The sequence below is a fragment of the Cherax quadricarinatus genome, chromosome 53, assembly GCF_038502225.1.
Source record: "Cherax quadricarinatus isolate ZL_2023a chromosome 53, ASM3850222v1, whole genome shotgun sequence".
Lineage (NCBI taxonomy): Eukaryota > Metazoa > Arthropoda > Malacostraca > Decapoda > Parastacidae > Cherax > Cherax quadricarinatus.
Genome location: NC_091344.1, coordinates 13,416,672 through 13,441,609, shown reverse-complemented (window position 1 = coordinate 13,441,609; position 24,938 = coordinate 13,416,672). Strand labels below are relative to the sequence as shown.

The 24,938-nt window shown below is 42.8% G+C and overlaps 1 protein-coding gene across 3 annotated transcripts in view; it reads right to left on the bottom strand.

Moving 5' to 3' along the window:
* aPKC (protein kinase C iota type) overlaps positions 1-24,938 on the bottom strand; it is a 525,119-nt gene that overhangs the window by 448,664 nt on the left and 51,517 nt on the right. Inside the window, exon 2 of one of the 3 annotated variants that reach the window (XM_070096341.1) lies at positions 4,972-5,303. The exons of the other annotated variants lie outside the window; for them this stretch is intronic. Coding sequence (XP_069952442.1) covers positions 4,972-5,056 — 85 coding nt within the window. The 5' untranslated portion in view covers positions 5,057-5,303. The remainder of the gene's footprint in view (positions 1-4,971; positions 5,304-24,938) is intronic. 3 annotated transcript variants of the gene reach the window in all.

The window sequence follows — 24,938 nt, the reverse complement described above, 5'->3', positions numbered from 1 at the left end:
TCAGATGTTTGCCAACCAAACCGGTACACGGGATGAGGACAAAAAGCTTTAATTATAGACAGTAGGAACAAGACTTCAACACAGTCAGACCACAAAGTCCAGTACAGGTAAACCAGCGGTCGCTGTTGCAGTGGCACTTTGGCACTTTGTAGTGCCAACGGCTGCCTCGCCTTCACACGACACCCCTGCAATGTGTGTGTGTGTGTGTGTGTGTGTGTGTGTGTGTGTGTGTGTGTGTGTGTGTGTGTGTGTGTGTGTGTGTGTGTGTGTGTGTGTGTGTATTACATACTTCTCGAGATGCTCCTCAGCCTTCAGCAGTCCGAAACTCAAGGAATATGACTCCCTCATAAAAATCATGCAACAGAGTGTATTGAATATTTTCCTTGAAGATGGACAGTGGCTGCAAGCCTCAATTCCAGTCAGGCTTGGGGGGCTGGCAGTACGCAAATCCTCCCGTTTTGCCCTACCAGCTTTCTTATCCTCCTACATAGCATCAGACGAGTTAATAAAACAAATTCTTGCAGACAACCCTGGTGACTCGGCAGGAATACAGGATCCTAGCTACACCAGTGTCATTACCGAATGGGAAATTCTCGTTGCTCCAGCACCAAAACCTAATGCAGCACTGGCCTACAAACAGTAGAGTTGGGATGGCCCCATCGCTGAAAAGGTGATTGCCCACATGCTCAGGGCTGCAACATCCAACAGGGAGACTGCCAGTCTCCAAGCTCTGAGTGCACATCACTCTGGGGACTTCCTCCAAACAGTTCCCAGTTTGGCAATGGGAACATGCCTCGACTCGCAGACCCTCCACATTGCAGTGGCTCTCCGCCTTGCTGCCCCAATTCACACAGAACTATACGTGTATTTCTCAGTAGTACCAGTTACCAGTAACCGGTTGCCAGTAGTATAACTCACTACCAACCGTCTGCGTGAATCACTGTTATTCATGTTGCTGCTGACCATAGCATGTTTCTGAATGCCGCTCACCCCTAGGATCCAATTCGTGAGTCAGTCTTAGAGAGAGTTAGCAGAGAGGTAGGCCAGGCGTGGTCCTCCCCATATTTACCCTCCAATATACGTACTAGAACATCCAACGTGAGTGTTATTACCCAATCCACGTTACCGAACCCCCACATGACATATTTGCGGCGATGCACAAGCTGACCAATATGGTCTACATGGTCTCAACTGCCACAAACCAGGGCTGGGAGGCAAAACACGATGAAGTCAACGACATAAAGAGGAGCCTTACTACAGCTGGATGCCCAGCTGAGAGAGAGCTCCTATCCCTAGCAGCCAACAGTACTCACAATCCCACAAACTGCCCCAACAGGATCACCATCTATCCTTGGAAGAATGGAAAGAAGCTTTTATCTTGGGGCTATACTTGAGTGTCGACGCTGGCTAACACCTAAAACTGTTACAATGTTGGGCAACAGAGAGGTGCTGCTGATCATAGGGAGTACAAGATCGGCAAGAAGTGACATAAGCCATCAGTATCAACTTGTCCCAGTGGGATCAGAGACTCTGGGATCATGGAGAAAGAACACAATACGTTTCCTCAAAGAACTGGGTTCCAGACTCACTGACACCACCAGGGACCCAAGGGTGGCCACTTTCATGTTCCAGGGTCTCTGCGTGGTTATCCAGAAGGAAAATGCTAGCTGCGTACTTGGCTCGCGTCCAGCTTCAGAGATTAGATTTTGCCACCGAAGTGAGTGGCTAGTTTATTGTGCACCCCATATCCATCCTGTGGACGGTAGCGCGAGAGCATATGGATACACAAAAGGCCTAGGAACTAGGCCCCAAAGGGTTAACAGGAATACATATGGATTTATATCTACATATCTATAGTTCACTTATCTGTTACAAGCAAATTTAGGAAATTTGCTTAGTATATCTGGTATCTTATTTTCATTAATAAGATATCTTGACATGTCACATAGGTTATTATACTGTCTGTCTCTGTATTCCTCAATAAGTGGACAATTAAGCACATAGTGTTCAAGAGAGTGACCATATTCCTGATCACATAATTTACATTTAGTTTGATCATCATCTGTGTGTCTCCCAAACTGCCAGAAGTACTTGTAACCAAGCCTAAGCCTGGCCACTACAACATCAGTCAGTCTGTTCACATTGCAAGTTGCTCCATAAACATACTTATCTACGTTCATGTTATCATAGTGGGTTATAGATCTACTCAGGCTTCTAACTGCATTCCTATAACAATCATTTTCATTATTTACTTCTCTCCTAATATTATTCCTAATGCTAGACACAGTTATACCAAAGTTATATTCTACATTCTCCTTCTGGGTACTCTTCTTGGCTAACATATCAACTTTATCATGAAGGAGTAATCCAATGTGTGATGGGATCCATAGCAATTGTACATTAATTCCTTTGTCCCTAATTTCTGAGTATCTATACCTGGCTTCCCCAATGAGCATGTTGCTGGAGTCATTATATGAGTCAAGAGCCTTCAATGATGACATAGAATCAGTAATGATGATAGAGTCAAGCTCAGTGTCATAGGTTAGCTTTAGCGCCATTAGGATTGCAAACAATTCAGTTTGCAGTGTAGACGCCCAGTTAATTCTTATGCCTAACTCAACAAATTTATTATCGTTCTTAACTAGGGAGGTGGCAACAAGAGCAGATGCAGCCCTGCCAGAAGACTCCTGTTTAGATCCATCAGTGTATATAACTTGTGATAACTTATTACTACCGGCTAGGTGAGAAATTTCTTCTTGAGCAGTTGCTCTAACAAGAGATTTAAGGAAGGAATTACTAGCAATGAGCTTCTTGGGAGGGACTTGTAGGTATGTGATATTAAATGAACACATCTTCCATGGAGGGGTGAAATGCTCTTGTTGCCTACAGTGATACAGTTCATGTAGGTTATAAAACTTAATGCAATTGCACGTTTTCACAATCCATTTAGATCTGTGTGTATTTACCTCTAGACACTTGGTAAGATTCACTGTGACAGTGTCTGGTTCGTTTCTCAACATTCTAATACCGAGTACAGTGTTAATTTCAACAATCCTATCACTGATACTAGAAATACCAAGCTCCTTCCTCATGTTAAGAACTTTTGTAGATCTGGGACAGCCAAGAATAATCCTGAGAGCTTCATTTTGCATTAACTCCAAGGGTCGGAGAGAACTTTCTCTAGCTAATATCAACATGGGAGCAGCATAATCAATTAAGGAGCAGCTTCAGAGGAGCTGGAGGAGATTCATAATTTTTGATATATTGTACTAATGTATTCATGTTTGTGTTTTTAAAATAAATGATCCCTGACCCATATATATATGTCGTAATAGGTAAAGCTGTAAAATTAGCAAGAACTCATTTAAAATTAAGTCCTTTCTAATATTTTCTCTTATACGTTTAAAGATACATTTTTTTCATTTATGTTAATTAATGTAAAAGTTAATAATTTTGTACCAAAAGAACCTTAGAAAACTTACCTAACCTTATTATAACAAGCGCAATTTAATTTAGACTAATCCAACTAATTATAGTTTAATATTTTAATAATAAACAAACACAATGAAATATATTTTTTTCGTTATGTTGAGAATGATTTTTGCGAAATTACTGCATACACAAATTTTCGCTTGCTTTATTCGGCAAGAGCGTTGCTATTTAAGGTAAAATAGCAAGTTTTACCTATTCGGCACGACATATATAATATGAATAAGCATGCAGCAGGCCTAACGCTGTGCCACGAAGTTTACAAAAGGAAGATTTTACAACCAGCATAATAGTGAATTCGTTGTATCAGCAGCACCAACTGCAATTCGGCTGTCGCAAGCCCTATAGCCTTCCTCTTACAACCAGACTGCCACCCCTGAACCTTCTGAAGCCGCCCCTGCTCCTGTGCTTGGACTCCATCTCATACAACACGTACCTGCTACAAAATAGATTTCCGAGTTGTGAAATATAAATGACGAATAAAAACTAATGACTCTGGAAACGCCCTCGCTGTTACACACGAGGAAAGTGATGAGACATTAAACACACAAGAAATTATAAAGAATACGAGAAAATATATAAAAATCTTACTACCATTAATGGGAAGAATAAGTTGCAACAATTTAAAGTAAGAAACATAAAGTGGTCCAAACAGGCCACTAGAAAATATTGCTCCTGTAATTGCGTGAATGTAATTACCTAGACTACCACCAACACCTCCATCCTCAAAAGTAACTGCAGATCTTTTGGAACGAAACTTTTTAAGCTCTCACAGGAACTGAGTCATAGTGGTAAGTCTGGCGATATCGTCAAAGCTCCAGTGAAATCTGCCAGCTCAGTTTGAGATTTCATTACTTCATGTATGTAGCTCATCCCAAGTAATGGAATATGGTAGGACAATACAGCTGGACTTTATTTTCGTAATATAACTCTGAAGACAGAAAATTAAGGTACCGTCACACTGCAGATGTATCAAAGCTTTTTAAATATAATAATATACATAATAGTTACTGTAAATGAATGGTATACAATACCGACAAGATGAAGAATTGCATACATGTGCAACCCAGATGCTGCATGTGTGTCTAATTCCTCATAATAATTACTATATTAAGAAGAAAGCGCTAGACCTGTACGAGTCTTACTGCGCCTGGTGAATGGGAGATAATCAAGTTTTATAAAAGAACGAGGGCAGGTCCAACAAGAAAGAAAGGCACAATAACGTGACTGGAACAATACACAAATAACCCGCACATAGGAGAGAAAAGTTTACGACGACGTTTCGGTCCGACTTGGACCATTTACAAAGTAACACTAACACAAGAGAGTGAGGCGGCCAGAAACGCCGTTGTAAGCTTCCCTCGACGTGCGGGTTATTTTTGTGTGTAGCTCCAATTCCTTAAATCGCCATCACAAACATGGAAGGTGCCGCCCCCTCACAGGTGGGCAGCTGAGGATAAACATTACATTGAGGAGACTCACCTGAGCAGAGCTGAGAGAGCATCATCCTGGCGTGTGAGAGGATCTGTGACTCCCTGAGATAAGGTGGCGGCGTGTGGCAGCTCATCCTCTCACAGATTTACTGCTGACTCAATTAAACCACACCACGGGCGGGGTTAGAACCCGTGATCATAGTCTCTCAAAACTCCAGACCGTCGCGTCGTCATATCACTCCACCAAAGTATATTTTAACCACTCGACATTTTTCTATATTACTGCTATTCTCATCTTTAACACACATTTGAGTCACTTTATACTTGTTCACTTGGCACTATCACCAACTCGTGTACACCTGGTACTCTTTATCACAACACCTGCACACGTGATATTTCGGATCAAAAACACATTTTTTCAATGACTAAACACTTGAACTTCGCGGCATTATTATAAACGCATATTTTTCAATAAACACCTGTACATTTGTCTTTCTTACTTGTAAAACACCTGTAAACTCGTTAGAAATAATCTTCAGGTAAGCTGATTGAAAAGTTTGCTCGAAACTTTAAAGTAATTCCAGCTGTTCTTTTCAGTACTTCCGGGATCTGATAATACCTTTCCTGCCGACTAAACTTCTGGACTACGTCTTGTGGAGAGAGACCGAACGTTGTGAGGGAAGGACACTCACAGGTAACACGTGCCGAAGGAAGAACTGATAATCAAACCGTCTCAAAGAGATCCGGCTGACCCACGGGCTGCGAATGAGTCAGTGGGACAAGTGATCCTACTTAGAGGTCTGGTCCGTGAACGGTCGCGGGTGACCCTCCGGAACCATCCAATGATAGTACTACGAGGATTCTGAGCAAGTAGAATGCTTCATTCAAAAAGTAGACATGACAAAGATCAAGTTAGTCATAAATAAAACATAGCAGAATTTCCAGAACTGAAGTTAAACCTCCACACAAACAAATGGGAAAAGAAAAAAAACCGAGGTAGACATGACTACGACATGAATGATTTGAATATGTGGATAGGAACATACTATGTGATATGCAAGCATGAAGGACAAGGAGACAGCTACAAGCTAAAAACACAAAAGTACTTTCTTTAGTTGCTGGGAGATAGGGAACTGAAATGAACCAGAGGTGGTAGACGCAAATTCCATACAGTTTTAAGAACAGATATGCCAGGGTTTACTAACCCACAAACTAGTCATGATAATCGAAGAATCATAATAGGCAGTGGCAGCAACAATATTCAACCTCTTCAATCACAAATAGGCGATTACAAATCTGAGTATACATATACCCGCCTCAACAGTGGTGACGTGTACTTAGCTCTGTGAAGACCTGTTTGTGTGCTCTCTCTGAAATCTGAACCAGGATGCCCTCTCTTGAGCAACTTTACCAGCAGCTGAGAGAAGAGCTCAGAATTGCTAAGCTGGAGATACGGCGATTAACGGAGGAGAACAAGAGGATTCGTAGTAATCCTCCTGTTGTGAGTCCCCAGGTTAAGAGGGGAGCTTGGTCAGTGGCCGGGCAACATGGAACCAAGCTGAGGATCAAGAAAACGGTTGGAGAGGCAGAAACAACGAGAAACCAGAAGACTACCGTGGAAACTTCCAACCCATTCTCGGTGCTACCTGACGAATGTGAGTGTTCTACTGGGAATGCCAAAACGAGCACCATGGAAGCATTGGCAGATGTGAGTGAGACATCCCTAGAAACCCAAACGAAGACCATCGACAATGTCTTGACGAATTCCACAAGTGGTGTAATGCTACCTGACGAATGTGAGTGGACTACTGGGAGCATCACGAAAGACGACGCCATGGAAGGTAAAAACATTGTTGTTGTTGGGGATAGCCAGATTAGGTACATGGATAGGGCATTCTGCTTGAAGGATAGGAGTAGGAGGCAGAGAGAGAGAGTTTTCCTGGGGCTGGGATGAAGGATATTGTTAGCCGTCTGGATGACATCATGAGAGGTAATGGGAGCAATCCTAGTATCTGTCTCAGTGCTGGAGGCACCGATGTTGGCAGACGTAGGAGTGAGGACCTGATTAGCAGGTATAGGTCAGCTACAGAGATAATTAGGAGGAAGGGTGGGAAACCTGTCATATGTGGCATTTTGCCAAGGAGAGGAGTTGGAAATGAATGGTTGTCCAGAGCAATTGGTGCCAATTGCTGGCTGGACAAATACTGTAAGGAAAATGCGGTAACATTCATTGACAACTGGGACCTCTTCTATGGCAGAAATGACATGTATGCCAGGGATGGGGTTCACTTATCTAGGTCTGGGGTGGGAGCACTGGCCAACAAAGTGGAGGGAGCTTGTGATGCAGTTCAGATGGGCTTGTGAGGTCTCTAGGGAGACCTAATTATATGGTCACACCTGCCTTAGCAAATGTCGGGTAGTCACGCCCACGTCTGAGGTCTTTTGTTCTTAACAGCATCAGACCTCGGCGTCAGGTCGTAACACGTGGTACATACACCATTGGGGAGGGGGTACTTTGACTACGATATAAGCCCAGGGAACAGCAGGGCAAAGAGGTTGTTGGTGACAGGTCCGTCGAGCGAGAGCTCTGGACAGCCGCGTGTGTAGTGGACCACGCATTGGGAATCTCGGGTTAGCTGGCTGGTGAATTAAGAGTGAGTACTAGTCCCTGTTACTGATAACATCTACCCTTCCCCCTGGTAATAAGTCTCATAGGTCAATTGTTATATTGTGTAAATTTCCATCAGGATATGTTGTATTCTAGCCCTTTTATGTTATTAAGTAAACTATAGCCATAGTTCCCATTTTTATTTGTACCTTCATATGCTATTCCCTATTTTGTTAAGCACTGGGATATACAGGAGACGTGCTCACTTGCTGGGATACCTCCGGTAGAGTGGGTAGAGGTCTCACAAACTGTTAGGTCTTTAAACTAGGAATAGTTAGTGGTATGGGTTTTGGCGGGAAAACAGTGAAGTCGCAGTGTAGTAATATGAGTACTAGGAGAACTAGTAATAGGCAAAATGAGATGGATATTGGAAAGCCAGTGGCACTAATTGACAAGGACAGTAATAGGTTTAGTGGAATAACAGAAAGGAGCAGGAAGGGTAAAGAGAGAGGAGGGTCTTTAAATATATATTACACAAATAGTCGTAGTGCTAGGAATAAGATGGACGAGTTGAGACTAGTTGCTAGTGCAGGTAACATTGAGGTATTTGCCATAACTGAGACGTGGTTTAATTCAAAAAGTCGGGACATGCCTGCAGAATGTCACATTCAGGGTTTTAAATTGTTCCAAGTAGATAGAAGTGTCGGGAAAGGGGGTGGCGTGGCATTGTATGTCCAAGATCGTTTGAACTGTTGCATAAAAACGGGTATTAAGTCTGAAGTAACACAGAGTCTGTTTGGATAGAATTTTCAGAGGGGCATGAAAAATTAATTTTAGGTGTGATATACCGTCCCCCAAATTTAGATAGGGACCAGGGGAGACTACTATGGGAGGAAATTGTTAGGGCCACAAGGCACGATAATGTAGTAATTCTACGAGACTTTAACTTTAGTCATATTGATTGGAATTTCTTGACTGGGAATTTAGAAGCATTCGACTTCTTAGAAGTAGTTCAGGATTGTTTTTTGAAGCAGTTTGTGACGGAACCTACAAGGGGTAATAACCTGCTTGACTTAGTTCTGGCAAACAATGAATCCCTTGTTAATAATTTAGAAGTTTCAGAGGAACTGGGTGCTAGCGACCACAAAACAATTACATTTAGAATTGAATGGAAGTATGATAGTAGGGATAACTCAGTAACAATCCCAGATTTTCGCTTAGCAGATTACGATGGGCTTAGAGAACACTTATCATCTGTTGACTGGGGTAACGAAGAGAGCTATCAATATGACAGTTTTCTGAACACAATACATGCTGCTCAAAGAACGTTTATCCCTTATAAAGAAATTAGATCAAATAGAAATGACCCAAAATGGATGAATAATAGGCTGAAATATCTACTAGGGCATAAGAAAGGAATTTATAGGTGTATCAAAAGAGGCGAGGGTCATCTTATGAATCAGTATATTGACATTAAGAGGGACATTAAAAAGGGGATAAGAAAAGCTAAAAGGGACTATGAAATTAAAGTTGCTAGGGATTCTAAAACTAACCCAAAAAGTTTTTTCCAGGTATATAGAACAAAAGTCAGAGATAAAAATAACTATGGGCATCTTACTGATAAAGAGAATGAAATGTGCTCGATTTTAAATAATTATTTTCTCTCGGTTTTTACACAGGAAGACACTAATAATATTCCGGTAATAAATTTTCATAGTGGACCAGAAGAAGATAAATTATGTAACATCACAGTCACTAGTGAAATGGTTGTGAAGCAGATAGACCGACTGAAGCAAAATAAGTCACCGGGTCCTGATGAGGTTTTTTCAAGGGTTCTAAAGGAATGCAAAATGGAAGTCTGTGAACCATTAACTAATATTTTTAATTTATCTCTTCAAACAGGTGTAGTGTCTGATATGTGGAAGATGGCTAATGTAATTCCTATTTTTAAAACAGGGGACAAGTCGTTACCGTCAAATTACCGCCCAATAAGCCTGACCTCAATTGTAGGCAAATTACTAGAGTCAATTATAGCTCAAATTATAAGAAGCCATCTCGATAAGCACAGCTTGATTAATGATACTCAGCATGGATTCACAAGAGGCCGGTCTTGTCTAACTAATTTATTAACTTTCTTCAGTAAAGCTTTTGAGGCTGTTGACCACGATAAAGAATTTGATATTATTTACTTAGATTTTAGTAAGGCATTTGATAGAGTTCCGCACCAAAGACTGTTGAAGAAAGTAGCAGCTCATGGCATTGGGGGAAGGGTGCTCTCGTGGATCGAATCATGGCTCACAGACAGGAAGCAGAGAGTGTCCATAAATGGGGTTAAATCCGAGTGGGGATCAGTAACAAGTGGCGTTCCACAGGGATCAGTCTTGGGCCCGTTGTTGTTTATAATATATATCAATGATCTTGATGAAGGAATTACTAGTGATATGAGCAAATTCGCCGATGACACGAAGATAGGTAGGATAATTGATTCAAACGTAGATGTTAGGGAACTTCAGGAGGATTTAGACAAACTCTACTCTTGGTCAGAAAAGTGGCAGATGCAGTTCAATGTAGATAAATGCAAGGTTCTGAAGCTCGGGAGTGTCCATAACCCTAGCACTTATAAGTTAAATAATGTAGAACTTAGCCATACAGATTGCGAAAAGGACTTGGGGGTTATGGTAAGCAGCAACCTTAAACCAAGACAGCAATGCCTAAGCGTACGTAATAAGGCAAATAGATTACTGGGATTTATATCAAGAAGTGTAAGCAACAGAAGTCCAGAGGTCATACTGCAGCTTTATACATCATTAGTAAGGCCTCACCTAGATTATGCAGCTCAATTCTGGTCTCCATATTACAGGATGGACATAAATTCGTTAGAAAACATTCAGCGTAGGATGACTAAATTAATACATAGCATTAGAAATCTTCCTTATGAAGAAAGATTGAAGACTCTTAAGTTACATTCACTTGTTAGACGAAGAATGAGGGGAGACCTGATCGAAGTGTATAAGTGGAAGATAGGTATTAATAAAGGGGATATTAACAAGGTCTTGAGGATATCTCTCCAAGAGAGAACCTGCAGTAATGGATTTAAATTAGATAAGTTTAGATTTAGAAAGGACATAGGAAAGTATTGGTTTGGAAATAGGGTAGTTGATGAGTGGAACAGTCTACCTAGTTGGGTTATTGAGGCTAGGACTTTGAGTAGTTTCAAATTTAGGTTGGATAAGTACATGAGTGGGAGGGGTTGGATTTGAGTGGGACTTGCACATCGGAGCTTGTTTCTTGGGTGGCATTGAAAATTGGGTTGGTCAAATGTTTGTTAGTGGGATGAATTGTAAAGGACCTGCCTAGTATGGGCCAACAGGCCTGCTGCAGTGTTCCTCCTTTCTTATGTTCTTATATGGGACGATGCATTAAACACCATATATGGACCAGCTGGAGAGAGCTACAGCCGTTCATAATGAGTTTCAGTGTTTGCTAAGTCAGCTCTTAAGAGTAGAGGGACGACACGCCAGACGCCTCCACACAGCAGTTTAAATACTGGCAATCATTTTAAATGACTTACCCGCCCACGCCGTGTTTAATACGTGAAGCTGGTAGCTGTCTGCTTAGGATGGTGGGCGGGTCAGGTGGAAGTTGTAGTGTAGTGGGTGGCTGTAGAGGGTGGTGAGTGGGTCAGGAGGTTGTAGTATAGTGGGTGGTTATAGAGGGTGGTGGATGGGCCAGGTTGTAGTGTGGTGCTGGGTGTATGAGGAGGTTGTAGTATGGTGCTGAGTGTATGAGGAAGTTGTAGTATGGTGGTGCGTGTATCAGGAGGTTATAGTGTGGTAGTGAATGTAAGAGAAGGTTGTAATGTGTTGAGTGGGTGGAGAGGGAGGTTGTAGTGTGGTCAGCGGATGTAGAGATTGTAGTGTAGCGTGGTGAGTGGGTGGGTGTAAAGGGAGGATGTAATGTGGTGGTAAGTGTAGAGGGAGGTTGTAGTGTACTGTGGTGGTGAGTGTAGAGGGAGGTCGTAGTGTACTGTGGTGGGTGAGTGTAGGGGAAGGTTGGGTAGGTCTAGTGGAGACACTTGCACTAAGGCCACACTAAAGCATGTAACAGGGAAGTGGGTTAGGCAAGTCCTGGAGCTGGGCAACTACACAAAAATGTACAAGCCATGTACATTGTGATCAGAAGTGATCAAGGTCCCAGGAACGAAACGTTTTCTAATAAATATGTTATAGTGTTTGCTTACGTGTCTTTCTAAACCAACTTGTCGGTATTTATTACCAAGGTTTATACCACAATGTTGGTTTAGAAAGACACGTAAGCAAACACTATAACATATTTATTAGAAAACGTTTCGGTCCTGGAACCGAAACGTTTTCTAATAAATATGAACATTAAAATGGTATAAAATACCGACAGATTGTTAGGTAAGACACATATGCAACAGTTAGGTATCTTTATTTCGAAACGTTTCGCCTACACAGTAGGCTTCTTCAGTCGAGTACAGAAAAGTTGATAGAAGCAGAAGATACTTGAAGACGATGTAATCAGTCCATCACCCTTAAAGTTTTGAGGTGGTCAGTCCCTCAGTCTGGAGAAGAGCATTGTTCCGTTGTCTGAAACAATATGAAGTTGAAGTGACAGGATGGAGCCTTTATATAGTGCCAGGAGGTGAGACGGAGGTTGCTTTGGGAGGGCAGGTCCCTCTCAAACCCAGCCGTTCTCACTAGTAGAGGTCGAAGTTGATGGTCTGTACCAAGATACCCTTGTGTTGCAGTGTCTGACAGAATGAACATTAAAATGGTATAAAATACCGACAGAATGTTAGGTAAGACACATATGCAACAGTTAGGTATCTTTATTTCGAAACGTTTCGCCTACACAGTAGGCTTCTTCAGTCGAGTACAGAAAAGTTGATAGAAGCAGAAGATACTTGAAGACGATGTAATCAGTCCATCACCCTTAAAGTTTTGAGGTGGTCAGTCCCTCAGTCTGGAGAAGAGCATTGTTCCGTTGTCTGAAACAATATTGTTTCAGACAACGGAACAATGCTCTTCTCCAGACTGAGGGACTGACCACCTCAAAACTTTAAGGGTGATGGACTGATTACATCGTCTTCAAGTATCTTCTGCTTCTATCAACTTTTCTGTACTCGACTGAAGAAGCCTACTGTGTAGGCGAAACGTTTCGAAATAAAGATACCTAACTGTTGCATATGTGTCTTACCTAACAATCTAATAAATATGTTATAGTGTTTGCTTACGTGTCTTTCTAAACCAACTTGTCGGTATTTATTACCAAGGTTTATACCAAAACAATGTTGTACACACAACAATGTACAAGCGGTAAGTACAGACGAGGCTAAATGCGTGTGGGTTATTTAGTGCCAGAAGTGGTAGAGGGCTGATCCTGAGAGAGAGAGACTATTCTTGCAGGCAGGCAGGTGGCCAGGTAACAGGAGAGCATACAAGCAGCCTACTTCAGTCAAGCTGGTAACATACAACTGGCTGTAATACAAACAACCTACCGCAGTACAGCTGGTACATGTCACATAACTGGCTGTAATACAGCCTACTCAGGTGCAGCTGGTGCATGTAACATACAAACGACTGTAATACAACCTACTAAGGTGCAGTTGGTGTGTGATACACTATAAGAACATAAGAAAGGAGGAACACTGCAGCAGGCCTGTTGGCCCATACTAGGCAGGTTCTTTACAATTCATCCCACTAACAAACATTTGACCAACCCAATTTTCAATGCCACCCAAGAAACAAGCTCCGATGTGCAAGTCCCACTCAAATCCAACCCCTCCCACTCATGTACTTATCCAACCTAAATTTGAAACTACCCAAAGTCCTAGCCTCAATAACCCAACTAGGTAGACTGTTCCACTCATCAACTACCCTATTTCCAAACCAATACTTTCCTATGTCCTTTCTAAATCTAAACTTGTCTAATTTAAATCCATTACTGCGGGTTCTCTCTTGGAGAGATATCCTCAAGACCTTGTTAATATCCCCTTTGATAAATTAGACACATGTGCAACTCTTGGGTATCTTTATTGAGGAAACGTTTCGCCACACAGTGGCTTCATCAGTCCAAACGTAGGAGAAACTTGAACAGGAGGAGAATGAGGTAATCAGTCCCTCAACCTTGAGTCGATGTGTTCAGTCCATCAATCTTGAATAGAATACGGCATATCAGCGGAGAAGCAGCTTATAAACCATATGGCAGGAGAGGTGCAGCAGTCATAGGTCGTGTCACATTTGTTCAATGTGGAAGTAGGTCGTGCCCAAGAATTAGGCAAGCGAAGAATTCCTAAGTATTAAGATCCCAAGAAGTTGCAGTGTCTGACAGATTTGTAGATGAATGGTTCAGAGAACCGACATGTTGATAAATTAGACACATGTGCAACTACGTTTGGACTGTTAGTTAGGTAAGACACATATGCAACAGTTAGGTATCTTTATTTTGAAACGTTTCGCCTACACAGTAGGCTTCTTCAGTCGAGTACAGAAAAGTTGATAGAAGCAGAAGATACTTGAAGACGATGTAATCAGTCCATCACCCTTAAAGTTTTGAGGTGGTCAGTCCCTCAGTCTGGAGAAGAGCATTGTTCCGTTGTCTGAAACAATATGAAGTTGAAGTGACAGAATCGGGCCTTATATAGTCCCAGGTGAGACGTAGGTTGATTTGGGAGGGCAGGTCCTTCTCAAACCCAGCCGTTCTCACTAGTAGAGGTTGTCGAAGTAGATGGTCTGTACCAAGATACCCTTGTGTTGCAGTGTCTGACAGAATGAACATTAAAATGGTATAAAATACCGACAGATTGTTAGGTAAGACACATATGCAACAGTTAGGTATCTTTATTTTGAAACGTTTCGCCTACACAGTAGGCTTCTTCAGTCGAGTACAGAAAAGTTGATAGAAGCAGAAGATACTTGAAGACGATGTAATCAGTCCATCACCCTTAAAGTTTTGAGGTGGTCAGTCCCTCAGTCTGGAGAAGAGCATTGTTCCGTTGTCTGAAACAATATGAAGTTGAAGTGACAGAATCGGACCTTATATAGTCCCAGGAGGTGAGACGTAGGTTGATTTGGGAGGGCAGGTCCTTCTCAAACCCAGCCGTTCTCACTAGTAGAGGTTGTCGAAGTAGATGGTCTGTACCAAGATACCCTTGTGTTGCAGTGTCTGACAGAATGAACATTAAAATGGTATAAAATACCGACAGATTGTTAGGTAAGACACATATGCAACAGTTAGGTATCTTTATTTTGAAACGTTTCGCCTACACAGTAGGCTTCTTCAGTCGAGTACAGAAAAGTTGATAGAAGCAGAAGATACTTGAAGACGATGTAATCAGTCCATCACCCTTAAAGTTTTGAGGTGGTCAGTCCCTCAGTCTGGAGAAGAGCATTGTTCCGTTGTCTGAAACAATATGAAGTTGAAGTGACAGAATCGGGCCTTATATAGTCCCAGGAGGTGAGACGTAGGTTGATTTGGGAGGGCAGGTCCTTCTCAAACCCAGCCGTTCTCACTAGTAGAGGTTGTCGAAGTAGATGGTCTGTACCAAGATACCCTTGTGTTGCAGTGTCTGACAGAATGAACATTAAAATGGTATAAAATACCGACAGATTGTTAGGTAAGACACATATGCAACAGTTAGGTATCTTTATTTTGAAACGTTTCGCCTACACAGTAGGCTTCTTCAGTCGAGTACAGAAAAGTTGATAGAAGCAGAAGATACTTGAAGACGATGTAATCAGTCCATCACCCTTAAAGTTTTGAGGTGGTCAGTCCCTCAGTCTGGAGAAGAGCATTGTTCCGTTGTCTGAAACAATATGAAGTTGAAGTGACAGTAAGACACATATGCAACAGTTAGGTATCTTTATTATGAAACGTTTCGCCTACACAGTAGGCTTCTTCAGTCAAGTACAGAAAAGTTGATAGAAGCAGAAGATACTTGAAGACGATGTAATCAGTCCATCACCCTTAAAGTTTTGAGGTGGTCAGTCCCTCAGTCTGGAGAAGAGCATTGTTCCGTTGTCTGAAACAATCAGAACACTTCGACAGTGAGAAGCGATCAAGCGACTTAGCTCGAGTGGTGACGTGTGCTTACCTAACACATCGACGATCTCGCCTCTCTCGAAATTACCCCGTGTTGAGTAGTGCTTTGAGTAGTGCTTGCTGGACCTTCGTCTTCCTCTCCACCATCAGGATTGGTGCGTCGGTGGTTGCCGACCGAAGGGCAGGAAGCCTCTTGCTGCCTGAATTCTCTTCGCCTGTTGACTGCACGCCATACAGCCAGTCTCGCCACCACTCAGGATATACAGTGCTCCATCAAGCTACAGTTCACCTCCTCAGTGTCCTGCGCCAGGCAAGTACGTGTGTCTACTTACACGTACTTGCCTAGCTGAGTACTCTCACTGTTTGGCCGATTGTCACCTCCAATTACATCTTTTCGTAATTAGACGATGCCTTCGTTGCCTTCCACCTCCCACCCCCCTTCCACTCTCCCCCAACCTCCCACACCTGCCTCTGCTTCTACTAAATCCAATTCCTTCTCGCTAAACCTCAAATTTTCTAATCCTGATGCCACTATCTGTCCGGAAAATTTATTATATCAGATCACTGGTGCACCTCAACTTAAAGTCTTCAAAACCAACTCAGGCTTCAAACTCCTTCTTGACAAACATTCCTACGAAGCGTACACCTCAAGCGATACCAGACAAAAACTTCTCAACGCAGGCTTCACCATTATTTGGACTCCTGAGCACCGTGCCAAAAGCACAGTCATTGCTAAACACGTAGACTACTCTCTCCTGACAGCCTATGACACAGACAAAGAAGACTTAATAAAAGATATCAGTACTAAGAACAAAGTCTCTGTTGACGATATTTACAGACCAGAAAACTCTACCATTCTCAAAATACGCTGTTCTACTCCTGCTGACGCCTCTACACTCTTCAGTCAAGGAATCTTTGCCAAGACCATCCGCATTCCTCCAAACGCTCTCTTCACTCAGAACTTCCACCCAATCACACAATGTCTTAAATGCTACAAATTCGGCCACGACAAAAACACATGCACATCTACACAAGTCTGCTCCAGATGTTCAGCAACTGGCCACTTCTGGAATACTTGCAACCTCCCCCTTAAATGTTCTAACTGCGGCGGGTCACACACTGCAGTTGCAAATTCCTGCCCTTCTAGAAAGCACATTCTCTCCTCCCTCAGAGCAAACCAACCTCCCTCCCTACCCAACCCCTTCCCTGCTCCTCCCTCCCCTTCCTTACCTCCCTCCCCTTCCACACCTCCCTCCCCTACCCCCAATGCCTGGGCCTCCCCACGCACTTGGTCTACCTCTTCTACTCTACACACATCAAACACCAACACACAGACTACAAGCACTTCTCCTTCTACACCCACACTAGACTACAAAACTAACTGTCAACTTGCCACTGCTGCCCACTCTGCGATGGTAATCTCACAAGCTTACCAATCAGACTACTCACATGTCCTTAACCTAATCTTGTCTGCTAACAATCTTCCCTCTTTAATTATCCCTCCTTCCTGCTTCTCTTCCAAGCCTCCTACAACCTCTCCCTCCTTCCTCTCTCCCACCCCCCCACTTCCTACTCCCACCAGCTCTCCTCCTCCACTACCTCTCTTCACTACTTCTACACCTCCCACCAACACCCCTACTGCTACTGCTACGACCACCCCTCCCCCCACTTCCTTACCCACTTCATCCCCTTCCAAAGCTTCCACTTCCTCACAGCTTACCAAAACTTCCACTTCCTCTGCATCCACCTTCGCCCACTCCACCACAACCAAAACCTCATCCAGGTCCAACTCCACCTCCTCCAGACAAAATCCACTCAAACCTAAACCTACCCCAACTTCTAACGGACAGACCAAAGAACATAAAAACAGATCCATCTCTTCCTCCCCCTCCAGGAAACGGGTCCGTAGCACCTACAAACACACATCCACTGATGGCACCACTATCACGGGCTTTAATCCAAACTCCTCCCCCGACATTAACTTTGCTAAGACGAAACCATTAAATCACGTTTAAGGCGATTCAGTTCAACGTACGTTCTTACTTTACAATTAGACACCTACTGGCCGAGCTCCTTGAAGCAGAGAGGCCAGATATTGTTTTGCTAAACAGTACCTGCCTCAAAGCCCCTCAATGTATCCGCCATTATGGTTATACTGCACTACAGTCCCCCTATGATCCCCACGATGGGGTTGCCATCCTTGTCAATTCCAACATAAAACATGAATTTCTCCCAATCCCTTTTATTCACCAACACTGTCTTGCGGTCAGAATACACACCCACCTTGGCCCCTTTATCTTTTTCACCACCTATGCTCGCCCAAACACTACTCTCAACATACACGACCTCTCCTTAGTCTTCAACTACACCAACACACCAACTTACCTACTAGCTGACATGAATGCCAAACACACTGCCTTTCATCACACCAGTAACAACCAACTTGGTCACCAATTACTCAACTTCACAAACCATAAACACCTAATTCATCTTGGCCCAGACTTCAATACCTTCTTCAACCACACGGGCCAAGGCAATCCAGACATCATTCTGGCAAACCGAGCCAGTTCTCTATTTCAACACTACATCTCACCTGGCCCTATTACAGGCTCTGATCACATCCCAGTCATCTTACACATCTCCTCCAACCCTATCCTCATTCCAACCACACCTTCATTCTCCTACAAGAACGCTGACTGGGATACTTTCAAACAACACATAGACAATATTAACCTCACCTATGACTACAACAACAAACCTATCTCTGACATCGATACTCAACTTGATCTCATCCAGGACACCATTACACAAGCAGCCAACATCGCAATACCAAAGAAAACTCACACCACTCGTTATTCCTTCAAACCGTCACTCAGAACAAGAAGACTAATTATCTGCTACCACAACCGCTTCCTCTACAACACACATAGATTTAATCAAGTCCGATTAGATCTCACTTACCTTAGAAACAACATTTTACACAGCCTAGACCAAGACCACAACAATCACTGGTCACGACTAATACAACAAGCGGACAGGCAGCGTGTTAAAAACACTAAAGCCTTCTGGAACTTTATCAAAAAAATCAGAGGCACTACTCCCACCAACAAATTCAAACACATCACCCACAACAACACACACATCTCAGACCCACAGGCTGCTACCAACATCTTCAAACACATCTGGGAGAACATCTTCCACGCTCACCCACCCCACCCTAACGTTATTCAACACATTCAGAACATAGAACACTGGAACACTGCACACACACAAGAAACAACACCAGACAGCCACATACATCTAGACACTCTTACCTCCTCCCAAGAACTCGACACTCCTTTCACCAACACAGACATTAAAACTCTCCTCAGACACCTTCCTCCAAAGGCTCCTGGTGCCTCTGGCCTAAACCATATTATCCTGAAACACCTTCCTGACTCTATCATTACTGCCTACACAAACCTCCTCAATGCCTCCCTTGCCTCTGGATACTTCCCTTCCCTCTTCAAAGCTGCTACTGCTATCCTCCTTCCTAAACCCAATAAAGACCACTCTGACCCTAGAAACTATCGCCCTATCAGCCTCCTCGAAACTTTAGGAAAACTCTTTGAAAAACTCATTAATCATCGCCTTCGCAGATACCTGGAACATAATTCTCTACTTTCAGATGGCCAGTTTGGCTTCAGAACACACAGATCCACACAGGATGCCATTAACATCATTCTCAACTACATCCACATAAACACAAAACAAAGAAACAGGACAGCCCTGGTTGCAAAAGACGTTGAAAAAGCTTTTGACACTGTGTGGCACGAGGGGCTCAAATACAAACTCTGCACTAACTTCAACCTGCCTCTCAATACTCGTAAACTCCTCTGCAACTTCCTAGACGGCCGTACCATGAGAATCAAATTCCAAGGCTGTTACTCTGACTACTTCACACTAAATGCTGGAGTACCCCAGGGATCTGTCCTTTCCCCTACCCTCTACATTTTATACACTAACGACATTCCAACACCTATATACCACAACTCCATCACACTAGCCTATGCAGACGACATTACACAACTTATCACTCATGCCAATATAGATACACTCACACACAAAACACAAAATGAGGTTGACAGGATAGCCATCTGGGAACAAAAATGGAGGATCAAAACCAATGCAGCAAAATCCAGCATTACGTATTTTAACTACAGGAAACGTGATCCTCCATTACCTGTCGAACTCAGAACAGCTGACACCCGCACTTACTTCCCTATCACACAATCTGTCACTGTCCTTGGCGTTAATCTTGACTACCTTCTTCGTTTACACGGACACATTCACTCAAGGCATGCAATAGCTAGTAAGGCCCTTGCGGGCCTCTACAAGCTGAAACATGCCTCTCAACACACCAAACTACACCTCTACAAATCCCTAATACGTCCTCTGATAACTTACTCTCCTCTAGCCCTCTCTCTTGCAGCAAAAACAAACTTACTTAAACTGCAGCGTGTCCAGAACAAGGCGCTGCGCTGGGTGCTTGATGTCAGATGGGAGGACTTCGCCACAAGCGAGTCTCTCCATGCCCAGTTAGACGTCCCTGCGCTGAATCTGTACTGGAAGAGGCTCAGTGACAGACAGATAGACAAACTTGAGACACGACATGACTACTGGACCTCTCTCCTTGACGAAGACATTCGCAGACCCACAAACCAACACAACCTTTTCTACTCCTTGCATGATCCTGCTCCTAACCCTACTTACAAATAACCTTGGATCTGCTGACAGGTACCTTCTAAGACAGGTACCATTCTCTGACCCACGTTCGCCTTAGCTTTTTTGGGTTAAGACATGACTCAGTTCTGCACTCCTCTCTAGCTCTAAAGGTCGCAAGTCCCTTACTCCCAGCTCACCCCACCGGAGTCCCAACAGAAGAACCGGAATTTCTCTTTTCAATATCTGTCCCACGATCGCCTTTGCTGCTGGGTTAAGCCCTGGCTCTATTTCTACGACTAAGAACACTCCTCTCCAGCACTATTCTTCGTCTGTCCCGTCTTCCCCGCTCATCCCATTTGGGATCTTACCTGAACTTTCGTTCGTTCGTTCGTTACCATATGTGTCTTACCTAACAATCTGTCGGTATTTTATACCATTTTAATGTTCATACGTTTGGACTGATGAAGCCACTGTGTGGCGAAACGTTTCCTCAATAAAGATACCCAAGAGTTGCACATGTGTCTAATTTATCAACATGTCGGTTCGCTGAACCATTCATCTAATATCCCCTTTATTAATACCTATCTTCCACTTATACACTTCGATCAGGTCTCCCCTCAGTCTTCGTCTAACAAGTGAATGTAACTTAAGAGTCTTCAATCTTTCTTCATAAGGAAGATTTCTAATGCTATGTATTAATTTAGTCATCCTACGCTGAATGTTTTCTAACGAATTTATGTCCATTCTGTAATATGGAGACCAGAATTGAGCTGCATAATCTAGGTGAGGCCTTACTAATGATGTATAAAGCTGCAGTATGACCTCTGGACTTCTGTTGCTTACACTTCTTGATATAAATCCCAGTAATCTATTTGCCTTATTACGTACGCTTAGGTATTGCTGTCTTGGTTTAAGGTTGCTGCTTACCATAACCCCCAAGTCCTTTTCGCAATCTGTATGGCTAAGTTCTACATTATTTAACTTATAAGTGCTAGGGTTATGGACACTCCCGAGCTTCAGAACCTTGCATTTATCTACATTGAACTGCATCTGCCACTTTTCTGACCAAGAGTAGAGTTTGTCTAAATCCTCCTGAAGTTCCCTAACATCTACGTTTGAATCAATTATCCTACCTATCTTCGTGTCATCGGCGAATTTGCTCATATCACTAGTAATTCCTTCATCAAGATCATTGATATACATTATAAACAACAACGGGCCCAAGACTGATCCCTGTGGAACGCCACTTGTTACTGATCCCAACTCGGATTTAACCCCATTTATGGACACTCTCTGCTTCCTGTCTGTGAGCCATGATTCGATCCACGAGAGCACTCTTCCCCCAATGCCATGAGCTGCTACTTTCTTCAACAGTCTTTGGTGCGTAACTCTATCAAATGCCTTACTAAAATCTAAGTAAATAATATCAAATTCTTTATCGTGGTCAACAGCCTCAAAAGCTTTACTGAAGAAAGTTAATAAATTAGTTAGACAAGACCGGCCTCTTGTGAATCCATGCTGAGTATCATTAATCAAGCTATGCTTATCGAGATGGCTTCTTATAATTTGAGCTATAATTGACTCTAGTAATTTGCCTAAATTGAGGTCAGGCTTATTGGGCGGTAATTTGACGGTAACGACTTGTCCCCTGTTTTAAAAATAGGAATTACATTAGCCATCTTCCACATATCAGACACTACACCTGTTTGAAGAGATAAATTAAAAATATTAGTTAATGGTTCACAGACTTCCATTTTGCATTCCTTTAGAACCCTTGAAAAAACCTCATCAGGACCCGGTGACTTATTTTGCTTCAGTTGGTCTATCTGCTTCACAACCATTTCACTAGTGACTGTGATGTTACATAATTTATCTTCTTCTGGCCCACTATAAAAATTAATTACCGGAATATTAGTGTCTTCCTGTGTAAAAACCGAGAGAAAATAATTATTTAAAATCGAGCACATTTCATTCTCTTTGTCAGTAAGATGCCCATAGTTATTTTTAAGGGGACCTATCTTATCTCTGACTTTTGTTCTATATACCTGGAAAAAACTTTTTGGGTTAGTTTTAGAATCCCTAGCAACTTTAATTTCATAGTCCCTTTTAGCTTTTCTTATCCCCTTTTTAATGTCCCTCTTAATGTCAATATACTGATTCATAAGATGATCCTCGCCTCTTTTGATACGCCTATAAATTCCTTTCTTATGCCCTAGTAGATATTTCAGCCTATTATTCATCCATTTTGGGTCATTTCTATTTGATCTAATTTCTTTATAAGGGATAAACGCTCTTTGAGCAGCATGTATTGTGTTCAGAAAACTGTCATATTGATAGCTCTCTAGAAAAATGACAGGATGGATAATGAGAACCTTCAAAACTAGGGAGGCCAAGCCCATGATGACACTCTTCAGGTCACTTGTTCTATCTAGGCTGGAATATTGCTGCACTCTAACAGCACCTTTCAAGGCAGGTGAAATTGCCGACCTAGAAAATGTACAGAGAACTTTCACGGCGCGCATAACGGAGATAAAACACCTCAATTACTGGGAGCGCTTGAGGTTTCTAAACCTGTATTCCCTGGAACGCAGGAGGGAGAGATACATGATTATATACACCTGGAAAATCCTAGAGGGACTAGTACCGAACTTGCACACGAAAATCACTCACTACGAAAGCAAAAGACTTGGCAGACGATGCACCATCCCCCCAATGAAAAGCAGGGGTGTCACTAGCACGTTAAGAGACCATACAATAAGTGTCAGGGGCCCGAGACTGTTCAACTGCCTCCCAGCACACATAAGGGGGATTACCAACAGACCCCTGGCAGTCTTCAAGCTGGCACTGGACAAGCACCTAAAGTCAGTTCCTGATCAGCCGGGCTGTGGCTCGTACGTTGGTTTGCGTGCAGCCAGCAGCAACAGCCTGGTTGATCAGGCGCTGATGAGGCCTGGTAACCGGGCCGCGGGGGCATTGACCCCCGAAACTCTCTCCAGGTAAACTCCAGGTAAGCCCATCGTAATCTGCTAAGCGAAAATCTGGGACTGTTACTGAGTTATCCCTACTATCATACTTCCATTCAATTCTAAATGTAATTGATTTGTGGTCGCTAGCACCCAGTTCCTCTGAAACTTCTAAATTATTAACAAGGGATTCATTGTTTGCCAGAACTAAGTCAAGCAGGTTATTACCCCTTGTAGGTTCTGTCACAAACTGCTTCAAAAAACAATCCTGAACTACTTCTAAGAAGTCGTATGATTCTAAATTCCCAGTTAAAAAATTCCAATCAATATGACTAAAGTTAAAGTCTCGTAGAATTACTACATTATCGTGCCTTGTGGCCCTAACAATTTCCTCCCATAGTAGTCTCCCCTGGTCCCTATCTAAATTTGGGGGACGGTATATCACACCTAAAGTTAATTTTTCATGCCCCTCTGAAAATTCTATCCAAACAGACTCTGTATGTGTTACTTCAGCCTTAATACCCGTTTTTATGCAACAGTTCAAGCGATCTCGGACATACAATGCCACCCCACCCCCCTTCCCGATACTTCTGTCAACAGTTTTCAAGGTGGTTTCTTTTGACTATCTGGTCACCCAGAATACGGCTACTGGCGGTCCGTAGGCTTACACAGCCATCACAGCCTGGCTGATCAGGCAGGTGTAGGTGTGTCAGAGCAGGAGAAATGTAAGGTTGCTGCTTTTTCGAGACACTACTGGACACGAGGGAAGTGCATGTTGTGTACACAAATGACCTCACACTTAGGATAGTGTGCATTTACCTCACTTATAACGCAAAAGACTTTGTGTGTGTGTGTGTGTGTGTGTGTGTGTGTGTGTGTGTGTGTGTGTGTGTGTGTGTGTGTGTGTGTGTGTGTGTGTGTGTGTGTGTGTGTGTGTGTGTGTGGTTTTGTGTTTTTCTGTGTGTCTGTGTGTGGTGGTGGTTTTGTGTGTTTTTCTGTGTGTCTGTGTGTGTTTTTGTTTTTCTGCGTGTGTTTTTGCTTTTCTGTGTTTGTTTTTCTGTGTTTGTATTTTTCTGTGTGTGTGTTTTTCTGTGTCTGCTTTTGTGTGTGTCTGCTTTTGTGTGTGTTTGCTTTTGTGTGTGTTTGCTTTTGTGTGTGTGTGTATCTCGTACATGACACCACGGCCACATTTATCAGAGGGGTGGACCTGTCTTCATATTAAGTTACGCCACACACTACGATTACCTGACTAGCGAGCGCGCGCGCACACACACAGGCAGGGAGAGTAATAAAGTACTGACATGTCAGTATAGGAATATTTATCGGATAAAAGGCAGATGAGTGGAGCCGCCCCAAGGAGCACTTCTTGTATTACTCCTGTTCTTGATATATGTTAGCGACTTTCCAAGAGAAATTAAATCATATGTATCCACTGTTTCAAGTAATACGAAATTAACGAGGACGATGATAATTGAAAAAAAAAAGAAAATCAAGGAGAGACTCCAAGACTTAAAGATGCACGAATGGTTTAGAAAATGACTACGTGAATTCAAGCCTGGTAAGTGTAATCTTAGTAGTAGAACAAGTAGACCAGACACGGAATAAAACCTGGTAGAAGAGATACTGCAGACAACGTGGAAGAAGAAAAGATAATGGATTATGCACTGTGCAAAGCAC